Source organism: Schistocerca gregaria, chromosome 8 (assembly GCF_023897955.1).
Source record: "Schistocerca gregaria isolate iqSchGreg1 chromosome 8, iqSchGreg1.2, whole genome shotgun sequence".
Classification (NCBI taxonomy): domain Eukaryota; kingdom Metazoa; phylum Arthropoda; class Insecta; order Orthoptera; family Acrididae; genus Schistocerca; species Schistocerca gregaria.
In genome coordinates this window covers 474,149,422-474,172,244 of record NC_064927.1, presented here as the reverse complement: position 1 = coordinate 474,172,244, position 22,823 = coordinate 474,149,422, and the positions used below count along the sequence as shown (strand labels likewise).

General features: G+C 38.9%; 1 protein-coding gene across 1 annotated transcript in view; it reads left to right on the top strand.

The window, feature by feature from the left end:
- The window catches only part of LOC126284411 (integrator complex subunit 2), a 94,253-nt gene that overhangs the window by 54,297 nt on the left and 17,133 nt on the right, over positions 1-22,823 (top strand). Inside the window, exons 10-14 of the mRNA XM_049983323.1 lie at positions 1,072-1,478; positions 17,217-17,360; positions 18,793-18,945; positions 19,842-20,016; positions 20,680-20,908. Coding sequence (XP_049839280.1) covers positions 1,072-1,478; positions 17,217-17,360; positions 18,793-18,945; positions 19,842-20,016; positions 20,680-20,908 — 1,108 coding nt within the window. The remainder of the gene's footprint in view (positions 1-1,071; positions 1,479-17,216; positions 17,361-18,792; positions 18,946-19,841; positions 20,017-20,679; positions 20,909-22,823) is intronic.

Sequence of the window (22,823 nt, the reverse complement as noted above, 5' to 3'; positions counted from 1 at the left end):
CAACTTAGCAGTAGTGTTCATGGATGACTTGCTGATCTGGAAAAACAGGGAGGAGCAGATTCAGGAACAGCTGGGTGCTTGTAAGGAAATTGTGGGACAATGTGGAATAAAATTTAGTGTAAACAAATGTGAGCTCCTGGTTACTATTAGTAAGGATAAAGACCTGCTAATAGAATAACAACTGCATGTGATCAATTGAAAAGTGTCAAGTACTTGGTGAGTGTGACAGAGGAAAAGGGAAGAAATGAAAAAGAGATCAGTGAACGTGGCAGACAGGCAGAAGCATTCCTGGGAAGCATTAGGAGCCTGGTTTAGAACAAAGACGTCCCACAAAAAAGAAAAGAAGTAATATATAGAAGTTACTACTTCCCAGTACAGACCCAAGTGTCTGAAACATGGGTAATTGAAAAAAGAGGTGTAAGCAGATTACAGGTATGTGAAATGAAATTCCTAAGAAGTAGGATAAGAGTAACTAGGAAAAATAGGATGAGAAATGAAAGGATAAGGGAAATAGTGAAATAGGAACCCTTGTTCAGCAGAATAGAAACATCAAGGTTAAGATGGTATGGGCACTTAAATGGAATGGAAAACAAGAGGATCTCCAGGAAGATCAATGAAATACAGATGCGAAGCAAACACCTAAGGGGAAGATGGTTGAAATGTGTGGAGGAGTGTGTTGAAAAAAGAGTGAACACAGGAAGGTGGTGGGAAAAGGGACTAGATAGTGAGGCTTATGTTCCAAACAGATCCAGCTTGGGGCTGGAAATTGTTCAAGATGATGATGATGATGATGATGATGATGATGATGATGATGATGATAACTGCTTGACTCTGTAGTGTTTTGGTTTGTATTACAACCAATTCTTGGAATTAGTGGAAGTCAGGGAAATCCTTCAGCTATCTTGCATCGCAATGGACTAAACCTACAGATAGAAAAATTGTAATAAAATTTGAAAATGAGGCTGCTTTTAAGATTCTTTGTGCTCTAAATAATAATTAGGTTAGCAAAAAATTATTAATGGAATTATATAGTGGCATGATTTATTTCTACATCCCTTTCAAATTTTTCAGGCAGATATGCAGCAGTGTCTCGCCCCTTCATCCCCTATTACCAGCTTTAGTGGAGGTTTATGTCAATTCTATATTGGTACCAAGCTCTAAAGCACACAACTTGGAACATACAAACCAACCCCTTGATGAAGAAGAAATCCAGAGGGTATTTCAGAATTCAGTTCCGAATACACAGTCTGTTGTTGGCAAGAGTGCTGGCAGCCAAAATGCCGAAGCAGCGCCATCCCTAACATCACAGTTGTTGCTGCTGTACTACCTGCTGCTGTATGAAGATGTCAGGCTGGCCAACATTCATAACCACGCAGCTGCCGGTCGCAAAGTGAAGAGTTACTCTGCTGAATTTCTCGCTGAGCTGCCTATCAAATATTTACTGCAACAGGCACAGAAAGATCAACAAAGCTATGCAGGTAATTTGACATTCATTCAGAACCTGCCTCTGTACTATAACATTTTCATATTAAATATGCAATTAGGCCCATAATGTTTTATTTTCAAGTATCAATACTGTGAAAGGGATTTATTGCTACTCACCATAAAGATGACACATTGATTTGCAGACAGTCACAATGAAAAGATCATTACAAATAAGCTTTCTGCCAAAGTCTTCTTCAAAAAAGAGAAACGCACACACATTCACACAAGGAAGCACACCCCACTGGAGCGTTCGGAGGTAGCGGTCATGTGTGTGTGAAATGTGCTTGCTTTTGTGAATATGTGAGCGTTTCTCTTTTCTGAAGAAGGCATCAGCTGAAAGTTTATTTGTAACATTCTTTTCATCGTGTCTGTCTGTAACACAAAGTGTCATCTTTGTGGTGAATAGCAATCTTCCCTTTTCATAATATTGTTGACATTCCAACCTGGACTTCCCGTTGTTTCACTTATAGTTATAATATCGTTATAAAAAGCTGAGGGGCTTCAAATCCTGTATTTTACAAGTATTCCACATGATATAATATAGAACTTAGTGCCTATTCCCAGGATGTTTCACATTAACAAAAAAAATTTTTTTTCTATTATTTCCTTGCATACTTACCTGTATCAGTCTTTTCCATATTGAGTGTGTTATAAATGGTGAGCAGTTTTGGAACATTCTATTCACCATTTTGGACATTTTATTCTAATCTGAAAATTGTATCAGGAATAACACTCATTGTTTGGGGTGTAATCCTATGTGACTATTTATCTTTGTTGCCAGTGCTATGATGCGTTAACAACTGACTTGCTTCCATGGTCACTACCATCACATTTTTGTTTTTACATTTTAATTTGTTACTGTAAACTGCAGAAGAATGGTGAAGCCACCAGTCCAGATGGAGTCTATGCTAAGGTTATTAAAGTTCTAACTGAACAGCAGTTGATTGGCCTCAGCTTCCTAAAATCATTGTTCAGTGTTATCTGTGCGTCAGGAAAGATACCTTATAACTGGCTGAGATCAGCTTTTTTACCACTGTTGAAGTAGACCAGTTCCTCGCCGTATGATAACTGTCGTACAATTAGTTTGATGTCTCACATACTCAGAATATTTCTATGAATCATAGAATCATAGACACACAGATTTACAAGAAATGTAAATCCCAAATGAATGCAACCAAATTTGGCTTCCGAAATGGGGTTGGAACTCGTGAGGCACTCTTCTCCTTAAACATACTAGTGTAGAGAGAGAAATGTCGATGTGGACACTTGTTTCATTGACTATAAAAAAATCCTGTGACTACGTGACATATAAAAAGATTGTGGAGTTTTTGAGATCAACTTGTACTGATTGAAACGATTTACCCATCATCAGAGCGTTGTATTGGAACCAGTTGCAGATGTAAGAACATCAAGGAACATCAGAAATGACTACAATTGGTAAAGGCATTCACCAGGAATGTAAATGATCACCTCTTTTGTTTAACATTTACTCCAAAGCAATTTTCGAGGAAGTATTGATGGAAGAAAGGTAAGGGATCATTATAAATAGAAATGTAATTAGCAGTATTAGGTACAGTATAGATTTAAGTGTCAGGAAATCTTTTCTGAAAGTATTTGTATGGAGTGTAGCCATGTATGGAAGTGAAACATGGACGATAAATAGTTTGGACAAGAAGAGAATAGAAGCTTTTGAAATGTGGTGCTACAGATTAATGCTGAAGATTAGATGGGTAGATCACATAACTAATGAGGAGGTATTGAATAGGACTGGGGTGAAGAGAAGGTTTGTGGCACAACTTGACTAGAAGAAGGGATCGGTTGGTAGGACACGTTTTGAGGCATCAAGGGATCACCAATTTAGTATTGGAGGGCAGCGTGGAGAGTAAAAATCGTAGAGGGAGACCAAGAGATGAATACACTAAGCAGATTCAGAAGGATGTAGGTTGCAGTAGGTACTGGGAGATGAAGAAACTTGCACAGGATAGAGTGGCATGGAGAGCTGCATCAATCCAGTCTCAGGACTGAAGACCACAACAACAACAACAACAACAACAACAGGTACAGAAATGACAGTGTTGTCATAGCAAATGATCTACCTGCACTCCAGCACATGATAAACAATTTAGTTTGACCTGTTTGTACACACTTCCAAGAATGAAGTTATAGGCTTTTCTAAGAGAAGAATCCAAAAAATCTTGTCAGTAAAAGGAAATAAGACTGAACAAGTATCATCCTCGAAGTATTTGGGCAGTGTGATGTCTGAGCAGTGTGACTGTAAGAAGGAGATCAGATCTAGAACAGAACAGGCCAGCAGACAATTTATTAGCAAGGAAAAACTTTTCATAAGATGTGATCTTAGTCAGCAACTGAGAGTTGAATGATTTATTGCTATGGATGTGAAATCTGGACCCTTGATCAATGTCTGGAGAAAAGAATTGATGCATTTAATGTAAATATATTCTTACCTGTTCCTTGGATACTGAAAATTTCAAACAAAGAAGTCCTCCATTCGATAGGAAGAAAAAAAACCTGTTGCTCACTAGAAGACAAAGGAAAACTAAATTTCAATTTCTGAGACACATTGTAAGAGGTGAAAGATACCAGTTTTTACAACTCATTATTGAAGCTAAAATACAAGGGAAATGTGTGTTGGAAGGTGAAAGAACTTTTGGCTGAAGGATATTTATAGATGCTACAATTGCTTGTTAGAAAATGCCTTCCCTGCTGCAATGTCCATGTCCTCATGGATCGCCAACCTCCATCAGGAGAATACACCTTGTGAAGAAGAAGAAGAAGAAGAACAACAACAACAACAAGAAGAACAAGAACAAGAACAAGACTATTGTATTTCCCTGTATGTCCATCTTTTCAGAGATGGTTGTGGGACACCGTTATTCAGTACAGAATGTCAAACCAAACACTTTTCAGCTGTCAAGTTTCCAAACAGTTATTTTATTTGGATGCCAGTTTCGGTATTTCACTACACCGTCTTCAGGTCTCCTGACTGATGTGTGGGAAGATTCCAACCTCGGTTTCCGTCAAAATAGGGGCCAGCATTCAATTGTATTTTGTTATCAAGAAAGAAGTATGAGGACAGAAAACCACTCAGCTATAGCTAACTGATGTGTCACACATAGACATACATAGTAATCTAGAGATTTCACTAGCTTCCAGGCTTCTTTTTTCAGTTGTAAGAAGAGAGGAAGATTAGGCTTTAACAGCCCATTAATGATGAGATTGTTATAGATTAAGTCTAAAGTCAGATTGAACAAGAAAGAGGAATGAAATCGACCATGCCTGTCCCAAAGACATCATCCTGACATTTGTCTTAAGTGATCTTGGGAGGGGGGAGGGGGGGGGGGGGTTGACAGTTTCGTGTGACCAGTTGGAAATTTGAACCACCATCCACCATAATGCAAATCCATTGTCTCTTAACCTGGTTCCAGTTTCGAAACACGTCCTCACATAGACGAGGGGAATTCAGTAAGTAATGCAACACATTTTTCTTACTGAAAGCGGAATAGTTTTATTCAGAATTCCTATACAAATTTCATCAGTCATTACAAAATCTAGTTTCGCAACATAATTTCCATCCAGTGTGATTGCCTTATGGCTCCTTACTGGGAGATCCTGTATGCCCACGTGGTACCACTCTACTATTTGATGTAGGAGCCAGTGTCCTGCTGCATCAGTAACCTCCCCATTATCTAAATACTGGTTGCCACAGAGTGCCAAACTCGTTGCTCTTTATGGTCTTCTGTTAGGCTTGGAGGAACCTGATGGGCACACACCTTTGAGTAACCCAACTGGTGAATGAGTGTGTCAGAAATACCAACAGAAACATCCAGTTGTGCAGTGAGGTGTTTGATTGTGGTCCAGTGGTCATCTCAGACAAGTGTCCACATGTCGCATCATTGCAGGAGTCACAGCTGTGTGCAGCCGGCTGGCATGCGGGAGATTGGACAGGTTTGCATGACCTGATTGAATGGCGACAGACGTCTCACCCAATGAGTTGCCGTGCTTTTGTTCACGACTAGGATGCTGTTGGCATTCTTCAAGTACCTATGAATATCTGCAGTGCTGTGGTTTTTCACCCAAAGAAAGTTAATGACAGCTCTCCCCCTCTGTTACAGAGGCCATTTTGAAGGCTGTGTACAGCAGCACCATCTTATCAGAACTTCATGAATCTATAGGGGCTTAAGATGGAATATTCCACAATATCTCATGGCAAATTCCACATTTTTTCAATTGAAATAGGCCAAGAAAGAAGACTATGTTTCATTACTTATTGAATGCCGCTTGTACGACCACCCAACCCATTTGCAGTTGTAGCAGCACAGATACAAGTAGTGGCCTGAGGCGACATTGGAGGAGGGGGGAGGAGAAAAGGAGATAAGCTGAGATAAGTAGATTCACAGCTAGGAAAGGGTAAGATGTGCAGGCAAGGAGTGGGTGGAATGGTGATTGGAAGAAGAGGGTGGAGCTATATGGATCTTAGTGTCAGTAGTAAAATGTGCATGTGTGAGGGAGTGGGTAGGGGGATGTAACGGGAAGAGTGAGAGTAAGTTGTAGAAAGGGGACCAGCAGAGATTTAGGCCAGGTGGATTGCAGTAATGGAGGATATATTGGAGAAGAGTTTCCACCTGTTCAGTTCAGAGCAGTTGGGGTGAGGGGCGAGGAGTTCAAGACACATGGTTATTGTTGTTGCAGCGTGCAGTGTGTTCAGTGACTGTCGTCAACCTTGTAGTTAGGCATAGTTTGGCCATGGTCAGTCATACAAATAGAAAGCTGGTTGATTGCCATATCCATTGCATTGTTATCTGCCTCAAGCGGAAGATGTGTTGTGTTAGTGCACCATGATTTATGCTCTTTTTTTTTGGGATGAACTGATGCTAGAATGTTCACTTTTTCCACACTAGTGTAGATGTCACTAAATAATCAAAGTGCAACACTTGTGGATTTTGATAATCTGTTTACACATAGAAGCCAACTTCCTGCTTTTTCATTTGTATACAAGCAGGAACACACTGATCTTGATATTCTAGATTCAAATATTTTTGACTCTTTTCCCCGTTATCTTTTATTGATAGTATAAAATCCTTAGTGTCATACTGAGTTGTGTACTTCAAATGTTTGTGACTTCCATGCAAAAATCATACTCTACCTTCTGTTGCAAACTACATTTTATGCTTTCTACAAATGGTTGCTGTAGTATACTGATTCAGACAACCGCTCCTTAAGTTTCAGTGTTTATCTACATGACTGATGGTATATTTTTGAGAATTTCAGATGTTTATAAGTGTCATTTGTAATTGGTCATTGTGAGCTACAGTTGTCTATTATACAATTTTTGGCGGCAGTGTCTTACATGCAGATTTGCAGTAAGTGTTGTGATGTAACAGATGCTGAAATTAAAAAGAATCAGTGAGATCAATTTGAAGTTGCTTCTTTATGGTTCAGAAAAACATTACACCAGCCAAATTTAAATGCCACTGTGAAAACTGTTCTCGAGCATGGTGAGTTAGTTAGTTTCCATCACAACTGGAAATCATTCTGATTCAACTGGAAATCATTCTGATTATTGTCAAGCCATGCCTTCTGTGGAAACTATGTAGAACAGGTAGTTTGAGAGCCCACTCACGATGGAAATATATCTAATGACAACAGATAGAGGTGGCCGCTTTCTGGGTGTCTACAATGAAACTGGTATTAGTGGCCGTGGGGCAGTTGCCATGGCAACAGTTACCAAAGTGCAATAAAACAAGTAGAGAATTTTAAGTATCCAGTACAGTAGATAAAGAGGCAGCAGTGTTTTATCTCAAGGAGGAATTTTAACCAATAGTTCTGGGCAATAGTATGTAGAGAACCAGTGATTGACATCTAGAAAAAAAGTTTGCCAAGCCCTGGATATACATGTACTACCCAGTAGATCGTGGTAGACAGTATGTACAGAAACTCTGGGGGGGGAAGTGAATACTGCAGAATGGGTTTTAATACAAAGTGTTGGGGATGTGGATGAGGAGATACTAAAAGAAGTATGTTTGGCTGGCAAATCTTGTACAAAGGAAAATGCAGGGGTATTGTTCCAATCTAATTCTCTTATTACTGCAGTAATGAATGTGAAGGAGGTAATTAAATGTTGTGGTTCTGGTCTTCAGTCCTGAGACTGGTTTGATGCAGCTCTCCATGCTATTCTATCCTGTGCAAGAACAGTCTGTTTAGTGTATTCATCTCTTGGTCTCCCTCTACGATTTTTACCCTCCACGCTGCCCTCCAATACTAAATTGGTGATCCCTTGATGCCTCAGAACATGTCCTACCAACCGATCCCTTCTTTTAGTCAAGTTGTGCCACAAACCTTCTCTTCATCCCAATCCTATTCAATACCTCCTCATTAGTTATGTGATCTACCCATCTAATCTTCAGCATTCTTCTGTAGCACCACATTTCAAAAGCTTCTATTCTCTTCTTGTCCAAACTACTTATCGTCCATGTTTCACTTCCGTACATGGCTATGCTCCATACAAATACTTTCAGAAACAACTTCCTGACACTTAAATCAATACTCGATCTTAACAAATTTCTCTTCTTCAGAAACGCTTTCCTTACCATTGCCAGTCTACATTTGATATCCTCTCTACTTCGACCATCATCAGTTATTTTGCTCCCCAAGTAGCAGAACCCCTTTACTATTTTAAGTGTCTCATTTCCTAATCTAATTCCCTCAGCATCACCCGACTTAATTCGACTACATTCCATTATCCCCGTTTTGCTTTTGTTGATGTTCATCTTATACCCTCCTTTCATGACACTGTCCATTCAGTTCAACTGCTCTTCCAAGTCCTTTGCTGTCTCTGACAGAATTACAATGTCATTGGCGGGCAAAGTTTTTATTTCTTCTCCATGGATTTTAATACCTACTCCGAATTTTTCTTTTGTTTCCTTCACTCCTTGCTCAATATACAGATTGAATAACATCGGGAATAGGCTACAACCCTGTCTCACTCCCTTCCCAACCACTGCTTCCCTTTCATGTCCCTTACGTGTTCCAACATTTCTACGGAATCCAAACTGATCTTCCCCGATGTCAGCTTCTACCAGTTTTTCCATTTGTCTGTAGAGAATACGCGTTAGTATTTTTCATCCGTGACTTATTAAACTGATAGTTCGATAATTTTAACTTATGTCAGCAACTGCTTTCTCTGGGATTGGAATTATTATATTCTTCTTGAAGTCTGAGGATATTTCGCCTGTCTCATACATCTTGCTCACCAGATGGTAGAGTTTTGTCAGGATTGGCTCTCCCAAGTCTGTCAGTAGTTCTAATGGAAAGTTGTCTACTCCCGGGGCCTTGTTTCGACTCATGTCTTTCAGTGCTCTATCAAACTCTTCATGCAGTATCGTATCTCCCATTTCACCTTCATCTACATCCTTTTCCATTTCCATAATATAGTCGTCAAGTACATTGCCCTTGTATAGGCCCTCTATATACTCCCTCCACCTTTCTGCTTTCTCTTCTTTGCTTAGAACTGGGTTTCCATTTGAGCTCTTGATATTCATACAAGTGGTTCTCTTTTCTCCAAAGGTGTCTTTAATTTTCCTGTAGGCAGTATCTATCTTACCCCTAGTGAGATAAGCCTTTACATCCTTACATTTGTCCTCTAGCCATCCCTGCTTAGCCATTTTGCACTTCCCTTTTGATCTTGTTTTTGAGACGTTTGTATTCCTTTTTCCTGCTTCATTTATTGCATTTTTATATTTTCTCCTTTCATCAATTAAATTTAGTATTTCTTCGGTTACCCAAGGATTTCTTCTAGCCCTCGTCTTTTTACCTACTAGGTCCTCTGCTGCCTTCACTATTTCATCTCTCAAAGCTTCTTCTACTGTATTTTTTCCCCCCATTCCTGTCGATTGTTCCCTTATGCTCTCCCTGAAACTATGTACAACCTCTGGTTCTTTCAATTTATCCTTGTCCCATCTCCTTAAGTTCCCACCTTTTTGCAGTTTCGTCAGTTTTAATCTACAGTTCATAACCAATAGATTGTGATCAGAGTCCACATCTGCCCCTGGAAATGTCTTGCAATTTAAAACCTGGTTCCTAAATCTCTGTCTTACCATTATGTAATCTATCTGAAACCTGTCAGTATCTCCAGGCTTCTTCCATGTATACAACCTTCCTTTATGATTCTTGAACCAAGTGTTAGCTATGATTAAGTTGTGCTCTGTGCAAAATTCTATCAGCCGGCTTCCTCTTTCATTTCTTAGCCCCAATCCATATTCACCTACTATGTTTCCTTCTCTCCCTTTTCCTACTACCAAATTCCAGTCACCCATGACTATTAAATTTTCGTCTCCCTTCACTATTTGAATAATTTCTTTTATTTCATAATACATTTCTTCAATTACTTCGTCATCTGCAGAGCTAGTTGGCAAATAAACTTGGGTATTACTGTAGTAGGCGTGGACTTCGTGTCTGTCTTGGCCACAATAATGCGTTCACTATGCTGTTTGTAGTAACTTACCAGCACTCCTACTTTTTATTCATTATTAAACCGACTCCTGCATTACCCCTATTTGATTTTGTGTTTATAACCCTGTATTCACCTGACCAGAAGTCTTGTTCCTGCTGCCACCAAACTTTACTATTTCCCACTATATCTAACTTTAACCTATCCATTTCCCTTTTTAAATTTTCTAACCTACCTGCCCGATTAAGGGATCTGACATTCCACGCTCCGATCCGTAGAACGCCAGTTTTCTTTCTCCTGATAACGACGTCCTCTTGAGTAGTCTGCGCCCAGAGATGCGAATGAGGGACTATTTTACCTCCGGAATATTTTACGCAAGAGGACGCCATCATCATTTAATCATACAGTAAAGCTGCATGCCTTCGAGAAAAATTACGGCCGTAGTTTCCCCTTGCTTTCAGCTGTTCGCAGTACCAGCACAGCAAGGCTGTTTTGGTTAATCTTACAAGGCCAGATCAGTCAATCATCCAGACTGTTGCCCCTGCAACTACTGAAAAGGCTGCTGCCCCTCTTCAGGAACCACACGTTTGTCTGGCCTCTCAACAGATACCCCTCTGTTGTGGTTGCACCTATGGTACGGCTATCTGTATCGCTGAAGCACGCAAGCCTCACCACCAACGGCAAGGTTCATGGTTCTTGGGGGGTAATTAAATAAAAAAAAAGAAAAGAAATGATCATATGGCATTGTGGGCTGAGAGGCCCCATCCGAGGAAGTTCGGCTGCTGGGTTACAAGTTTCATTTCAGGTGATGCCACATTGCTTTAGTGGGTACTCTAAATCATTTAAGGTGAAGCTGGACTGGTTCCTTTGAAAAGACATGACTTCTGTTTTTTCCCATCATTGCCACATCTGAAGTTGTGCTCCATGTGTGATATTCTCGACAGCACTGAGATATTATACCCCCAGTTCACCTACAACATTTGGAGGAAACTATGTTTTATTCTGAGCCACGACATCCAATAATTTGCCTTTTATACGGTCATCTGGTATGGGAATAATTTCTCAGTTTTTAAAAATCAAACAAAAATAGTCTCAATTCCGTTTTCAAATTTTTATTCATTAGCAACCGGTTTTGTCTCTTTCCACATACCATCTTCAGGCTTTTCCGCACTGCACTCCATAACATTAGTGTTAAAATGATTGGCTGTGGCAATTTTCTTTAAAATATCTAACTCTATCTGGATATCAATGGGTACAAGGGGCAATCTCAAAACTCTGTGAACCATAGATTGGAGAAATGCTTTTTTATACCTAAGTGGGTACCAAGAAGATGCATTTATGATCACATCAGATGCAGAAGGCTTCTGTAAATGTGAAACAATGCTGACCACTGCAATTCGAGATAGTGAAATGTGAGAAAATTTGTACTTCTATTATTTTCATGTTCAGTTGTGAAAACTAATTTGGAATGAATACTTGTAAAAATGTTAGTGACAGCATCTAACTCTTCAATGGGACCGTTATATAAAATTATTACGTTATCCACTTACCTATTGTAGTAGAGAATTTTTGTTTGCAATTTGTGGATTGCCTTTAAAAATTGTAATTCAATAAAATTGACAAAAATGTCAGCTACATTACCAGCTAAAGAATTGTCCAATGTCAGGCTACTTTTTTATTTTTTAGTAACTTATATCATTAAATGAAACTAAGTGCATTTACCAATAGGTCTATAAACTCACCTATTCCATCTGCATTCATAATTTTATGCCATAGTAAATTCTCTCTAATAATGGGTCATTTGTATACTAATTTTTAATGTCTAAAGAGGCAAATCTTACGCCATCAGGAATGCCACTATTGCCTATTGCTTCTGTTAACTCATCAATGCTTTTGACACTAAAATTATCTTCATATAGATAAGTGACTTAAAATCTCATTTATTTTTTTGTTTAGTTTGTATGTGGGACAGTTTTTATGATAGACAATTGGTCATATTGCCAAATTAGGCTTATTAGGTTTTAATTGTGATCTTGACTTTGGTAGTTGTGCATTCATCGTTTTCAGTGATAGTTTTTCATTTGGCAGAATTAAATGACTATTTTCATCAATCAATTTTTTAATCTTGGCCTGAAATTTCAGAGAAGGATCTCTATCAATCTCTGCAGTACCATTTTCAGTAAAAAAAACAAAAAAAAACTGTTAAGTTTTGGAAATATAATCATTCTCACTAACTACAGCTGGAATATTGCCATTATTCACTTTAGTTCTTGTGAGTGGATAGGTCCCTATTTCGTGGTGACAGCTGTTGGCACTTAATCAGTCATCATCTGTAGTGATTATGGAACAAAAAAGGACTATCCTATTGATAATGAATGGAAAGTTTACTAAAGATTTTTAACAGCAGAAACCACTTCTGAAGCATTTTTCCATCCATTTCTTCTACACATTGTATTGTTCTTTTCATAAGTTGTCAGATGCTGTTAGTAGAAGTACACTGTCCCATTATGAGATGTCAAATGCTGTTAGTAGAAGTACACTGTCCCATTATGAGAGAGGGAAGTAGACTCGAATGACTTTTACATCATGGCCGATAAAAAAAAAGTATTACCAAATTCGCTAAAAACCTCATTTGATATCTCAAACTCAGTGATGTGGCACACTGGTTAAGGCAGTGAACTTGCACTTCAAAAGGAGTAGGGTTCAATTTCCTGTCTGTCCATCCAGAATCAGTTTTGTTGTTGTTTTTCAAAATGTAAGGATGTAGAGGCTTATCTCACTAGGGGTAAGATAGATACTGCCTACAAGAAAATAAGAGAGACCTTTGGACATAAGAGAACCACTTGTATGAATATCAAGAGCTCAGATGGAAACCCAGTTCTAACCAAAGAAGGGAAAGCAGAAAGATGGAAGGAGTATATAGAGGGTCTGTACAAGGGCAATGTACTTGAGGACAATATTATAGAAATGGCAAGAAAAGCGTTCCCGAAGAAGAGAAATTTGTTAACATCGCGTATAGATGTAAGTGTCAGGAAGTTGTTTCTGAAAGTATTTGTATGGAGTGTAGCCATGTATGGAAGTGAAACATGGACGATAAATAGTTTGGACAGGAAGAGAATAGAAGCTTTCGAAATGTGGTGCTACAGAAGAATGCTGAAGATTAGATGGGTAGATCACATAACTAATGAGGAGGTATTGAATAGAATTGGGGAGAAGAGGAGTTTGTGGCACAACTTGACAAGAAGAAGGGACCGGTTGGTAGGACATGTTCTGAGGCATCAAGGGATCACCAATTTAGTATTGGAGGGCAGTGTGTAGGGTAAAAATCATAGAGGGAGACCAAGAGATGAATACACTAAGCAGATTCAGAAGGATGTAGGTTGCAGTAAGCACTGGGAGATGAAGAAACTTGCACAGGATAGAGTAGCATGGAGAGCTGCATCAAACCAGTCTCAGGACTGAAGACCACAACAACAACAACATTTCTAAAATTGGTAAAGGTGAATAATGGGATATACCTGTGTAAAGGACACACCCAACAACCTTCCCCATCATTGTGCTGATTAAACCAGTGCTCAGCCTTTCATGAACTCACCTCTGATGGTATGTTAAACCTATCGCAGTGGTTAGCACACTGGAGTCACATTCAGGAAGACGATGCTTCAAACCCACATCCAGCCATCCTGATTAGGTTTTACTTCACGCACATGAAGGGATGGTTCCTTTGAAAGGGCACAGCTGATTTCCTTCCCCATCCTTCCTGATCATATCTCATGCTCAGTCTCTCACACCTTCTTGTTGACAGGAAGTTAAATACTAATCTCCTACTCTCATTCTTTCTGTCTTCCTTCCTTCCTTCGACATTTCATGCTGATTATGAAATAGTAGGGATGTATGACTGATCTAATATGCAATATTATAAGAAGGGAAATTGCTACTCACCATAGAGCGAAGTTGCTGTCACAGATAAGCACAACAAAAAAACTTTCGCAATTACAGCTTTTGGCCAAGGGCCTTAGTCAACAATACACACACACACACACACACACACACACACACACACACACACTCACGCAAATGCAACTCATACACAAGACTGCAGTCTCAGGCAACTGAAACCACTTGAGTGTGATTTCAATTGCCTGAGACTGTGAGTGTGTTTTCAGTTGCCTGAGACTGCAGTCATGTTTGTGAGTTGAGCTTGCTTGGTGTATGTGTGTGCATATGTGTATGTATTGTTGACAAAGGCCATTGGCCAAAAGCTTTAATTGTAAAATTCTTTTTGTTGTGTCTATCTGTGACTCAACATCTCCACTATATGATGAGTAGCAACTTTGCTGCTCATAAAATTGTTACATTCCATCCTGGATTTTCCATTTTTTGATCTAATATACGACACATGAAAGTCAAACGTGAAACACATTAGTGAATTAAGCATAGTGTGCAAAGACAGCTCTGAACAAGATGTGGGAGTGTACCTCCACTATATAATATGCTGTATATTGACTCCATATTGGAATGAAATCTGGCTCTCATTTCAACTTTGGAATTGACAGGACAAAATCTCTCAGTATTTGGCTCTTTTCTCTCCACCCTGTGGAGCCTGCCACACCCGACAAGGCTCTCCTTCTAGCTGCAGAACAGGCATCAGTGAACACACAGCATCAGAAAAAGAGCTGTGATTGGGCGATTACTACCCCTTACCACTCAACCCACTGAAACTTCACAGTTACATAGCTTATTTAATTCAAGAATAGAAATGTTTTATATTGAAAATTATCAGTTTCTCTCTCCTCCTTGTTGATCCCCACCTCTCTCTCTCTCTCTCTCTCTCTCTCTCTCTCTCTCTCTCTCTCTCTCTCTCTCTCGAAGTTCATTCTGTCCATATTTTGTGGAAAGACATACTCTTTGCATAATGTGGTTATAAATTGTACCAAATTATTGATATAAATACTTTCTGTAGATATTTTCTTGACATAACAGCTCTGTAGTAGTCAATCAGTAGAAGTGGGTAAACAATGCATAGCTTGTAATCTGTCTTATCATCTTAGCTCCCAATTTTTAAATTGTTAAGACAGGAGACTGCTAGTATTTTATGCCAGCCTTAGCGATCAAAGAATACTACACTGCAGTAGTATTGTAGTAGCTATTTGTGAATGGGTGGTTAATGAGTCACACAGACTTTGCTGATGGCTAATGCCTCCTGTAATGTTCAAGGACCTGACCTACCTTACATGCTCAGCCGAATACTCCAGTTCCAACAGCAGGTGTTCCTGTAATTAATTATTTACAGTGTCTACAGGGCTGAGGGAAGGGTACACTTTGATATCACCCACACAAAGCTTTGATAAAACTGTGCATCTGTTGAGACCAGAACCAACATACCTAAGTGTGGACTGCAGTGTTGCCTGTTTATAGCTGCCCGTTGTTGTTGTTGTTGTGGTCTTCAGTCCTGAGACTGATTTGTTGCAGCTCTCCATGCTACTCTATCCTGTGCAAGCTTCTTCATCTCCCAGTACCTACTGCAGCCTACATCCTTCTGAATCTGCTTAGTGTATTCATCTCTTGGTCTCCCTCTACGATTTTTACCCTCCACACTGCCCTCCAATGCTAAATTTGTGATCCCTTGATGCCTCAGAACATGTCCTACCAACCGGTCCCTTCTTTTTGTCAAGCTGCCCGTATTGTACATTAAATTGAGAATTGAGGAAAGACCTCATTCCACTACACTGTATTTTAAAAGATGTACTTTATTCAGCACTACTAGTTTTGGGCATCATCCATTTTCAAGTGCTCTGTAACAGCTGTGCATGTGTTGTCTTTGTCTACTCGTACAAAAATTTGCTTGCCATGCATAATTGTGCATAGCACAGTCATCAGAGTGCATGATCTTGTCATGCATAGCTACAAAACACGTCTGCGTAAGGCTGTTTGTATGGATCAGTAACAGAAACAACTGTGTGTAAGTGATTTTAGCTATGCAAGGGGAGATTATGCACTGCACTATGGGCAATTATACATGGCATCCAATTTTTGTATGACAAGAAGAGGGTGATGTTTCCACAGCTGTTATAGAAGCACTTGAAAATGGCCCATGCTCAAAACTAGAAATGCTGAGTAAAGTGCATTTCGACAGTGCAGCCCAGTGGAATGATGTCTTTCCTCAAATTTATTGTGGAGGCTGCAGTGCCGTCTCAAAAAGAAAGACATTATTGATAGATACAATTTTGTATATAATAGGGATTTTCTGTCTTAATATTTGCAATTTATAATTATTGCATAATGCACAGTTCCTGTTCACAGATGCACCCATAACCATTGCTACATGGATGGTGTAATGTCGACAAAGTGATAATGAAGTGGATGATCAACTACTCATGAAGTATTTGTGGTTAAGGTCTACTTGATCTGATATTGAAATATCACATGAAGGCATTGAGTAGATGCTTGCTGACATTTATTGAAAATGTTGTGGCATGGTTGATCGCCAGTCTCCACAACTTGACAACATACTTCAAGGTCTACAATATTTTTGTAACAGTTCACTCACTCATTCCAGGTGATGAGTACATTCCTGGTATTTCAAAATGACATAGTTTAGCAATATTGTAACCACATGGAAGGAATTTTGTTACACAGGTCACATGAGCAGCCAACATGTCCAGCAGCCACCATGTCCCAACATTCACTACTTTATAACTATAACTACTGCCTTTGACAGTAATGTTAGTGCTACTGATTGGAGCATCGCATTAGTATTGGCAGTGGGCAGCAATAAGAGAGTATGTTTGCATATGAATGAGCTCTTTGTGGTAAAGTGAGTTACACAGATGTATTCCTAATTTTTGATTAAAATTTGTTATTATTTGCTGCTTCAACCTCGAAACTGATTTCCTCCAATCAGAGCACTCAATACAAGGTCATCTCATTTGTAGTGTGGTACAACCATTTGGTTATTGGATTTTTGTAAAATAATTATTGCATAGTTCCATTAACATATAGTGAAGTGTAATGATACAAGTTGCTGTTACAAAGTATTACTGTACTGTGTTTTAATGGAAACAGAGTGAGACTCACAGAAGATGACACGTAGGTGCTGCAATGTACCTCGACTACCAAAAGAGGGAAAAACATTTTATGTTTTACAGATGGTTGTTTTACAGAAATCTAGTTTATTTCAGCTGAGATTATTAGCATCCATTAATAATGACCACATTAGTTATAAAACTGTGTTTATCACAATTGTTTGTCTTTTTTGTTTCAGGCCTATTTTCTCCCTTGTTGAGATTACTTGCAACACACTTTCCTCACTTGTCTCTTGTTGATGACTGGCTTGATGAAGAACCAAGGGTGCATGTTACTGAGAGCCATGACCAGGCACCAGTCACAGTAGCTGCCATAGAAGAAGGCAGGTATTTTCATTAGGCCCTAACAAGGAGTGGAAGTTCCTTATTACGAATTTATTCATAAACTTGATTTAATACTTTCACTAAGAAGCCACAGTTGATGTTTTAAAGTATACATTAGCTACTTTCAAAATTCATATTTTAGCAAACTGAGATAGCTCAGTTAAGTAGGTTCTGTATCATCCACATGTATAAATGATTGAAGAGTAGGGTTGTGGTTTTACTTACACACTATTATTTACAGTATTTGTATTGTACTTCAGATAAGCATAGAAGCATAGGCGAGAGAGAGAGAGAGAGAGAGACCCACACTTCCACTATTCCATGAGTTGTCTCTGTTACTCTTAAATCCTTTATAGTATGTTAGATCTTTTCTTGCCATATATGTTAAGGAGAGGTGCCATGACAACACTGTCAGTCTGCTCACCCTAAGGGCAAATATATCTCTTCTAGAGACTGTATGGGATGAACATATTTTACAGAGGGCAAGAATATATAAAAATCTATAAAAAAATTTGCCAGTATTCAAAATGTCCTTGACAAACCACAGTGCATTGAACATCTAGCTGTTTCAGCCTAACAAATCTGCGTTGGTTGTATATGTGTTTCTCAGGCCACCTCATGAACTGTGATAAAATGCAGATACTGGCTGCATCCTTAACCCAGTGCTGTTCTATGGTCTAGGAATCTGTGCAAGTATAAATGAGCACGTAACTGAAAATCAGCACAAATCACTCAATAGAGGATGGGATGTCTGTTAGATTGTGTTCTGAATATCCAAACGAACAGGTCTTTCAAACACTGGATATTTTAGATGAGAACTCCCTATCAAATAACCCCCCCTCCCCCCACCTTGTGCCCCCCTTCCCCCTGCACACACAGACTTAACCCCTGTTAGATACCATTGATCCCCTTTCTTCCCCAAGTAGTAGAATTTAATTACGTATCTATTTGCACTTCATAACCTTTCTCACTTCCTTCTGTCTTCTGTGTGCTGTACCTGATGCTTTGTTACCTTTGACTTCATATTCTCGCCGTTTCTGTCTGGTTCATATTTGCCTGCCCTAGTCCTCAAGACATATGGGTCTCTCATAGTATAAGTTGTGAGTGATCTTTCTGCCCCCCCCCCCCCCCCCCTCCTGTTCACCTCTTCCCACTTCTTTGCAACCTGAAGAAAGAGTTCTGAAAGTTGTGATGACTATTTTATTCCTTAAATGTTTCTATCAGCCGTACTAGGAATTTCGATTCCTACAGGTAAGTATTGGAAAGTGATTCTTTCTTCTTGTAGTTTTAACAGTTTTATCAATTGAATTTTTCATTTGTTATCTTTTCATTATTACTTAAAATGGTAAACACTTGAGCTTCATGTGTTATTACTATTAACCTATTGCAGTGAGCAGTGCACTTAGTATTGTCTTTTTTCTTGTTCAACAGCTTTCAGCCATATTTCCACATGTCCATCAAGAACTGCTCAATTGTTAAGACAGCTGTTAAATATGCCAGCAACTAGTGTATGGCCTTTTGCTGAAACCATCATAAGTTATTTCAAATCTTTGCTGCACGAGAATGTACCTCGATATATACAAGGTAAGCATAGAGAACCTTTTCTCCTTTCATTTTTGACCTGTGTGGCAAGGGAAGAAGAGGTTGAATGAATAAATGGTATATAGATAGCATGAAACTTGAGGAAGGTGTCTCTGTGTCCTTACATTTTAAAAACATATGAATATGTATATGTATTTTAAAAATAAAGATTCCAAGACTTACCAAGCGGGAAAGCGCCGGCAGACAGGCACATGAACAAAACACACAAACACACACACAGAATTACGAGCTTTCACAACTGGCAGTTGCTTCGTCAGGAAGGAAGGAAGGAAGGAGAGGGAAAAATGAAAGGGTGTGGGTTTTAAGGGAGAGGGTAAGGAGTCATTCCAATCCCGGGAGCGGAAAGACTTCCCTTAGGGGAAAAAAAAAGGGCAGGTGTACACTCGCACACACACACACATATCCATCCGCACATACACAGACACAAGCAGCTGCTCTCCCTTAAAACCCACACCCTTTCATTTTTCCCTCTCCTTCCTTCCTTCCTTCCTGACGAAGCAACTGCCAGTTGTGAAAGCTCGTAATTCTGTGTGTGTGTTTGTGTGTTTTGTTCATGTGCCTGTCTGCCGGCGCTTTCCCGCTTGGTAAGTCTTGGAATCTTTATTTTTAATATATTTTTCCCATGTGGAAGTTTCTTTCTGTATATGTATTTTGAGAGTCTTGTTTGTTGGTGTTTACTAAACCAACATAAATGTTTAGGTGTATTTTTCTATTGCAACTCAAGATTTTGGTTGACTTGGAGGAATACTGTAGTCAGTCAATTCAGTAATTTGTAACTTTTTAACAAGCCATATTTGATCTATAACTTAAATTTAATGTGCTTTGTGCTTTAATAATTTAGTGATGTTGCTATACATTTATGATCTTTTCTTATACAGAACTGTATAGAAGAGTATGGCTACAACTAAACACAGTATTGCCACGCTGTCTTTGGGTTATGACAATCAATGCCATCCTTCATGAGGACCCCGGAGTTAAGAAGGTATCTCTCACTCAGGAGAAGATTGTCATTAATCCCATACAGGTTTTAAGATGTGACAGAAGAGTTTTCAGGTATGCTCATTGATCATTTCATCTGTAAATTATAATTATTGTATGTTGCTTATGGCTGATTACATTGAATAAAGACAAGTGAAATCGTCTTTTCGATACAGTTAGTTTATGCCGTGACAGCATTCTCACAAAGCCCTGCCTTTGAATAGGAAATCTTGTAACTGGCTACAGTATGCTGTTGTTTGTGGGAATACAGAACTGATGTTATACCTGGGTTGTTCACACAGAAATGTCCTAAGTGCTGCTGCTAAGGGAGCAGTGTTGGCACTAGGATGGGCTAGGATACTGATAATCTGGGCTATGAGGGTAGGATGCTGGTGAGGTAGGTGAAGCCTGGCGAAGGCTGTTTTCCAAGTTTTTCAATTCGGTGGATGATATCGACAATGTTTCAAGTACTAGTCAATGACCAGGTTACAGTGAAGAGGGTTTCTCAGTGTTATTACACTGTCATTACAGTGTCATGTGGTGAAACGGTATGGGAAATCTGTCTCTGGCTCACTGAACAGGTTATTGACTTTCTATAAAAAGACTACTGATTTCTTTTAGTGGGGCATTTTCTGTGGTATCTGAAGTGATATTAATGTTAAGCTTTTACATACAGAAATTAAGCTATTGTTGCAAACTGCTACCATATTTTGTGTTTTGGTTTTTATTTATGGGCAGATGTGCAAGCATGCTGGTAATTATACTACGAGTTCTTGAGGCTTCACTGGCGGCTTCTCGAAATTACCTACAGCGGCACCTCCAGGACCAGGCACCTTCCATTAATACCTCATCCAGTGTCCTAGGTGACAATGAGCGGGAAGAGCTTCGAAAGGCACTTATTGCAACTCAAGATAGCCTTGCTGTGCAGATGTTGCTGGAGCCATGTCTTCCATCAGATGATGACAGAGTATGTGTGCAATGTTTTTAAATTCTTATAATATGTTAAAAGAAACAATGCTCTTTATATTTCATATCCTGTAGAATACATTAAGGAAAAAATATTCCTTGAAATTTTGAACTGGGCATCTCTTTGTTTAAAATTTGTGAATAAATCACAGAAACAAAGTGATGTGGTCACAATGTTTTGTTGTATTTTCTATCACGCACAATTTGTGAGTCTTATTTTCTTCTTTCATTCTTTGGTGATTACATTAGTACCATCTAGAACATCCTTTGGTAGTCGTATGGTACTCACTGATCTCGGTCTCTGACCTGATGTGTATTGTTTGTCCATGTACTGAGACTGCTTGATTCAGTTGACAGGGCATTTCTTGTGACAGATAGAGAACTAATTATCTGTTATTTTTACATCATTGTCATCAATCCATGAGAATTTTTCTGTTGCATATTATGTATGATAGTGAAGTGATCTTAACTGTAAGTATATAGTCATAAAATTATTCTGATTCTTTCATCTGTACAGTTTCCTTGTATGGTGTAATCATCTGTTTGTAGCCGTAATGTTGATGTAAAAAATAGCCTTTACATGAACTGTGCAGGGCATAAAGTATGGATATATAAAAATAATTGAAAAAACTTAATAAAACACTAAAAACAAAAATATGATAGTAGAAATGGAAAGCATTATACTGTTGAGTTGCCATTCATAAAATAAATATATAAAAAAGGAAATAAAAGAGAGACTGTGTTATGTTAATAGAATAGTTTCAAGTATGGGTTTTGGTATAACTTCCACATAACGCTACATGAAATTGTGGCAGAAATAAGTAGGGCGCAATAAGTGGTTGGTGGTGTGAAATGCAGGTTTTAAGGTAATATCTTGGTAGTGTTATTTGTTGTCATAACAAACACTACACCAGTTTGCAGATGCATCAGTTACTAATTATCCAGATGTGCAACATTTTGGCCTATATGAAGATCATTTCTCAAAACAATGTAACATATTCAAGGAATTGTTCTGCCGTCTCATGAAAAATGAAAGATAAAGCCATTTGAGGCATGTATTGTAAAGGCGGTTACTATGCTTATAAGTTATTTTACAACACAGTTTGTTTAATGTATCTCATCCCATTTAGCTCTTTTTGTCCACGATACCTAGAAATTAGTTGATACAGGCATCCAGGTAGATCCCGTGTTTGTTGAGTTCCAGAAGGCATTCGGCACAGTTCTGCACCACGGCTTAATGAAAAGAATACGAGTGTATGAGATATCAGACCAACTGTGTGATTGGGCTGAAGAGTCTAGTGAACAGAACATAGCATGTCATTATGGACAGAGAGAAGTCTTCAGAAGTAAGAGTAATTTTGGGCATGCCCAAAGCAGTGTTATAGAACTATTGCTGTTCACAATTTACATAAATGACCTACCAGACAATGTTGGAAGTTACTGGAGGCTTTTCACACATGATGCTATTGTATACAAGAAGTTGCGACACTAGAAAATTGTAGCGGAACGTGGAAAGACCTCCAGAGGATCAACATTTGATATAGGGAGTAGCAATTGACCCTCAACCTAACCAAATATAATGAAGTTTAAAATTGACGATGGAATAATGACAGTATCATGAAAAGGATAGATTGCTACTTGGAAGTAAGAACAGTAGACCATACTGTGGTGCAGAATGCTTCTTTCACAGCCTATGCTGTGGGAGGTGGCTTAGCGTCTCTGTGACAGTTTCACATTTAGTAAATGAACCTGTAATGAAATGCACTGTCCCTCTTTGGATAGTCCCTATTTCCTCTTTCAGTCATATCTGGCATGAATCCCAAACTGATGAGCAGTTTTCAAGTATTGTTCGAATGAGTGTTTTGGAAGCTACTTCTTTTGTTGAGGGACTACATATTCCGAGGATTCTTCCAGTG